The following is a 5,795-nucleotide window of genomic DNA, read 5'->3' on the forward strand; positions in this document are numbered from 1 at the left end:
ATGCGTCAGTAGTCCCTCCTTATCGATTACGTCCAAAGAACTGGCATTTTTAGCGGCGGGTATATGATGATTACAGTTATTTCCCTTGTTCAATAATAATATTTGGGGTTTTACGTGCCAAAACCACTTTCTGATTATGAGGCACGCCGTAGTGGAGGACTCCGGAAATTTTGACCACCTGGGGTTCTTTAACGTGCACCTAAATCTAAGCACACGGGTGTTTTCGCATTTCGCCCCCATCGAAATGCGGCCGCCGTGGCCGGGATTCGATCCCGCGACCTCGTGCTCAGCAGCCCAACACCATAGCCACTGAGCAACCACGGCAGGTTCCCTTGTTCAGTGCGGCATGTATGATTGATTGTGAGTATATGTATGTTTTTTTTTCTCTTGTCGGTTGGAGCTGTTATATATTCTTCGTTCCAAGCAATAAACGTCAGTTGCAAGTCAGCGCTCGTCCGTGTCGTTTCTCCCTGCTTGTCCCCGTCAAAACCGCGCTGTTCTGTTTCAAATAGAACTGAGTTCTCGAACCCATGATCCCTGCGTTTTAAAGCCAGACGTGCAACAATCACTCCGTAAGTATAGCAACATTTATTTTCAGTTCATTTTTACTTATCAAGCGTTGGCACATACACTGAACACGAGAAACATGACAAGCAAAGAAAGCACAGGAATATTACGAACAGACGTAGAAAATGTGCACATTTGCAGAAAGAATATTGTCTTGACATGGGCGACCACACTCGAAGTCTTCTGATTTTCTGAATTGTAGTACGTCTTCAGTTTATTTAACAGTGCTGAAACGAGTGAGCGAGGAAGAAGCCAAGAGCCACATGAGCAGGGCTGAAAGGCAACAATAGGAGGATAATGTGGCAAGGTCCTCTTCAGGCTGTTGAGCACAAATCTGTCTATTACTTTTTTTTCTTAATTTTGCGCCAGCTAAAATACGTTTTCAGGTCAATTGAACGCGAGCGCGTGAATTTAGGCTTTCAAATGAACGGCAAAGGCTGTAGTTAATGTAGCACACCCTACATTTTATCCTGTAATCGCTAAACCAATTCGTTTCTCTTTATATTCAGTGCATTTTGTGGAATCTGTGAGTTCTGTTCTCACTGTTTCTAATCTTGCCATTGTTTGGTTACTGTAAAGCGTAATATCCCTATGTCTTGTTTGTGCTTATTTATAATTGTTTTTTCGTATTTTTCAAAGTGTGCTTATGTTTTTTTCATGTTTGCCTCAGTAAGATGCTGTTGTAAAGCGGGCATGATTTGTCTCGTAATGCGTGCCTTCTGCCATTAATTTGACCTAACCTAAGTTCCTTTTGTAAACTACCGTGAATAAAGAGAGACAGATCAAGCAGAGATAAATACAAAGAAGGTTGTTTTACACTGACATTGTTTGGCAACCCAACGGCTGAGGACAACATTATTGAAGCTATGTTACTGTGTAGCTTTACTGTTCTGGATTATTTCGGTTCGTGTTTCCTCTAAGATACAGGTTGCGCAGTTGAAGTATGATTGCAAGCTAGGCGAAGTTACTTCTGAAAACTTATAAAGTAATCGAATTGCGGAAGAGCATCCGTGGTATGGAATTCATTATTGCATTGCTGGGCTCAATGCAAATACAGGAAGTAATGCAAAACGGGCTGCGGATCAGTAAAGAAATCTTCTGTATTCTTGCGCTGTCACATCGGCCGTTCATCAGCCCATGTGGTACAGAGTTGGAAGTGTGTCTAATGCTCATACGAAGCACCGTGCAGTATAATTGAGGGTAACTATAGGTTAGAGAGGTGTTGTACTTTGATTTTAATATTTTGCTATGGAGCCCACTAATTTTATTCATGCTCCTTTTCATCCCTTTCTGTAACGTCCTTAGTCCCGTGTCTTGTTGTGGTCTACATATTTTGCTATGACATATTTAGGTCGCGCCTGGTTCCAGCATTATGTCACATTCCCTCAACCCCGTGAAATATTTAAAGACATAAAAAAATCGGTATTAGTTAAAGACGTACTTACAGAAGAGAAACAAGGCCAGGAGAGAAACAATTAACGAGAAGGGTCACGACGGCGCCGCTCTAGAGAAACGACGACGACGCTCTAGCCGTAATATCCGTGGCCTCCGTAGCCACCGTATCCTCCGTAGCCTCGGTGTCCACCGTATCCACCGTATCCGCCGTGTCCGTAGGCAGGCACCGTTTTGCCGTGCGCCGAGTAGTAAGGAGCGGCGGCCGGAAGGCTGCTCTTGGTTCCCGGTTCGTTGGTCTTCACCATGGCCCGGAAGCCCCACTTGTCGGCGACGTAGTGCACCTGCCGGTGGCGGCCGTCGATGTCACCCAGGTAGTACGAGCCGTGCACGGGGCCGTACGCCGAACCGGTCTCGTGGCGGCCGTTGACGGCGCCGTAGCCGTTGACGATGTCGTAGCCGAAGCCGTAGTGACCGTGGTCCTATGAACAAGGGAGGACGACAGACGGTAAGCGCAACGTTATTCCCCGTCTCGCCAACCTCAACTCCATATACATGTCTAGAGCGAGTGGCTGAGGAATAATGGTTAATGCGGGGCTCTTGCGAAAAGACGAAGTACAGAACGCTTAAGGGCGAATAGAGGCACACGCACGTTCGAGTATTCAGCGCTGATTGAACGTGCTTGGTTACGCATTACCTGAAGGATGGAAGCTCTACGCTCATCAACTTGAGAAAAGAGATTAGAATAGTTTGAAATATGTTCCGGAAAGGTACGAATAAATTACGAATTTAGAGGTAACACCACCACGCAGGCGCTATCTGCTAGTGAAGCGACACAGTTGTGTGCCAGAAATCTGACACGGAACTGGGTAAATATGCTGCCCTGAAGCCTACGTTGTACAGGGTCAAAACTTTTATGCTGAAATATTATTTCGTAACACTACATTGAGTATACAGGCCCCTATTATTGGCATCGCATTACTGACACAAAGAAATTCATGAGCCCCATTGGCAATACCCACGTTCTGTTTCCTGTACGTCCTGCTGGAGCCACCATGGTGCCCGTAGCCACCGTGACCTCCCGCGACTACCGCGGTCGAGATGACCAGCAAGAGTGTCACCTGCAAAGTGGCATGAGATGTGGCGAGCACTTGAATTGTCACGCGGAGCTGTATCGGAGTCTGAAGTGCAAACGACCCTCGCTCCTATACGATTTCGCGCAAGGTAATTATGGCCGACTCGCGAGGCATAACAACAGGCAGCCCACAGGCATCAAATGTAGGGTATTAAATGTAGGGTACTAGAGTACACTATGTAGGGTACTAAACGTAGCCTCCGAGAATGCCGTCTGGCATTCTCGGAGGCCACGAACTGCGTAACGGCTTCGGGGCTGATTCCTGCCAAAGCTTTCTCCGTACTCCAGCAAACTTACTTGAGCGATCATGTCGGCAGATACGAGTGCTGGATCGGCAGTGAGCCTTGTGGGTGGAGGCGGTGCCCTTTTATAGAGCCGTTTCAAAGAGAGAAACGTGTTCTGGTTGTCCCCTTTGCTGTTGCTGCGCTGCTGCGAAAAGCGCTTTCACCCGCTATTACGCACGCTCAAAGAAATGGCGTATGTTGTCTCTTTCGCCATCCTTTCAAAAGGAAGGAGAAAAAAAAAAGATAGGACCAGTTTCAGTTGAGTCAACACGGCGCACTTTTCCGAAGAATGCCGCCCCCCCCATCGGCTGGGTGTCACTTTCCAAAGCGAGAGGAAGCAAATTTCAGGCAGGCGGTGAAGCTTTCATTAACTTGTCAAATTGAAGCCATAAGGACATGTGATGAGAAGTTATTGATATGCCGATACCGACCTTTGACGCGTGGACCAAACCGCGGATTTACCACTGCATGACTTTGGCTGGAAATGGTGCATACGGTGTTTTGTGAGCAACCTGCATATACAGTGTGCACTGTATTGAGCAGTGTATCGATGCGGATAGCTATAGGGGGCTTGTTGGTATGGCATATCGTATTTTGTTGTAGCGCAAGCTGAACAAGGACAACAGAAAGGCACATCTGACACGCACAGCGCTAACTTTCAACAATAGATTTATTTCCAGTTCTCGTCGTTATACATACACCCTCAAAACACGTCTGTGAATATGTGAGTCAAAAAAGTGCTTGCGTGTGGTTACCTGTCTTTTCTTTTCTTAATTTTTACCGAAATTTTACACGTGTTGTATGACGTTTCGAGGGTTTATATATAGCGACGAGAACTGGAAATAAATCTATTGTTGAAAGTAAGCGCTGTGTTTCAGATGTGCCTTTCTGTTGTCCTTGTTCAGCTTGCGCTATAACAAAATAAGAGAATGTATCGAACTCATGTACCCTATCGCATACGCTATTTCCAGCGAGAGAACAAGGCAGTCGGCAACTCCTTGTAGGTATATCTGTCCAAGGTTCGGATATAGCCTTGATAGCACTGCCGGTATCGTTTTACGAAAAGCACGAACACACACAGTATTGACACTACACTACATGCACATTGCATTAGCAGGGAACCTAGGCTCCCCAACTTGTAAACAATGCGGACCTTACCCATCCAATAAATACATTTTGCGAGTGTGGCCCGCGACCTCAACTTTCAAAAATAAAAATTTCTTTCAGGGCAAAAAAAATTTGATTCCTGTGTTTTACTTGTCGAAACCAAGATCTGATTATGAGGCATGCCGTAGGGGGGGGGGGGGGGGGGGGGGAGGGGCCTCCAGATTAATTTTGGCCATCTAAGAAAGGCTATTTGAAAGTTACCTCCAAACAAGCGTCCTGGCAGCTAGGAGGAGGTAGCCATCCCTCGTGGTGCAGCTTATTGGGCCCCACAAAAGTTTACAAAAATATAGCGACCGCTTCTGGTGCAGCAAGTAAACAATGTACCAGCTCCCAAGAGCGGCCACCATTTTTTTTTTCAGTCTTCTGTGGGGTGCCAATATCCTGCACAAGGAGGCCTACCAAGACGGCCAGGACTGGAATCTTACTCTAATACATGTTTGACTAATAAATGACTAACAATGTTTTTTGTTTCCTCGTCCTCTGTAAGGCTCGAGTCCATTTGCACTGGCGTTCGCCAGTTATGGGGATTATCCGTCGTCATCTTCCCAGTGACTATCTGTATAATAGGAAAGCCTTCACTTCCTCGAACCTCAGCCTTCTTCGCTGTTTGCTCGAGTGGCCCGCCAGAGAATGTTAAACCCCGTATTCACGAAAAGGCTTCGGCTCGAGGCGTTTTATCGACACTAGTGAATGCAAAGCTGTGCCGCTCTTCGGTGCAAGAAGATAGTGCGTTTCGATAACGTTCCCATTGGTGACTCCCCAAGGCAATGTGTTGTTTGAGAAACATGCCTCCATACTAGCCGGCTTGAAAGGACGCTTACATCTCCTGATTAGACAATATTCGCGCAGGATCGCCTGGGAGTTCCACTAAAGCGTCGTGACCGCTTTGCTCAGAAGGGTGGCGCTGCCATATGCTCACCTCACTCAGGAAAATAGATGAAAAGGAATGGCCGGCTAAAGTGCCCAAATATATGCGCCTAAAAAGCGGTCACACAGAATGCAGGAAGAGGTCAAGAAAGTTTGGGGACCAAATACAGGATAAAAGAAAGTGCAAATAGACATCCCGCGGAGTCCTCCGAAAGAGATAAACAGAGGCGTCGAATGCGATGCAAAGCATGGAAACAAATAAGTACAGAGGGATCTACGAATACAGCAGCGAATGAACCAGAAGAAAGAATTGGCACAATAATGCAAGGGGCAGCACCTTGCTATTTGAGCGCCAAGCAGGTTGACTGAATACAATAACATAT

At 46.5% G+C, this 5,795-nt stretch overlaps 1 protein-coding gene across 1 annotated transcript; it reads right to left on the reverse strand.

The window, feature by feature from the left end:
- Window positions 1-587: 587 nt before the first annotated feature.
- LOC142570471 (adult-specific rigid cuticular protein 15.7-like) lies at window positions 588-3,403 on the reverse strand. Its single transcript, XM_075678856.1, has 4 exons — window positions 3,392-3,403; window positions 2,982-3,080; window positions 2,013-2,441; window positions 588-840 (listed from the first exon to the last, which is right to left on the reverse strand). Exons 1-3 carry the CDS (start codon window positions 3,401-3,403, stop codon window positions 2,094-2,096), a joined length of 459 nt encoding a protein of 152 aa, XP_075534971.1. The 3' UTR covers window positions 588-840; window positions 2,013-2,093.
- Between the last annotated feature and the right edge of the window lie 2,392 nt (window positions 3,404-5,795).

The sequence above is a fragment of the Dermacentor variabilis genome, chromosome 2 (assembly GCF_050947875.1).
Source record: "Dermacentor variabilis isolate Ectoservices chromosome 2, ASM5094787v1, whole genome shotgun sequence".
In the NCBI taxonomy this organism is placed as follows: Eukaryota; Metazoa; Arthropoda; class Arachnida; order Ixodida; family Ixodidae; genus Dermacentor; species Dermacentor variabilis.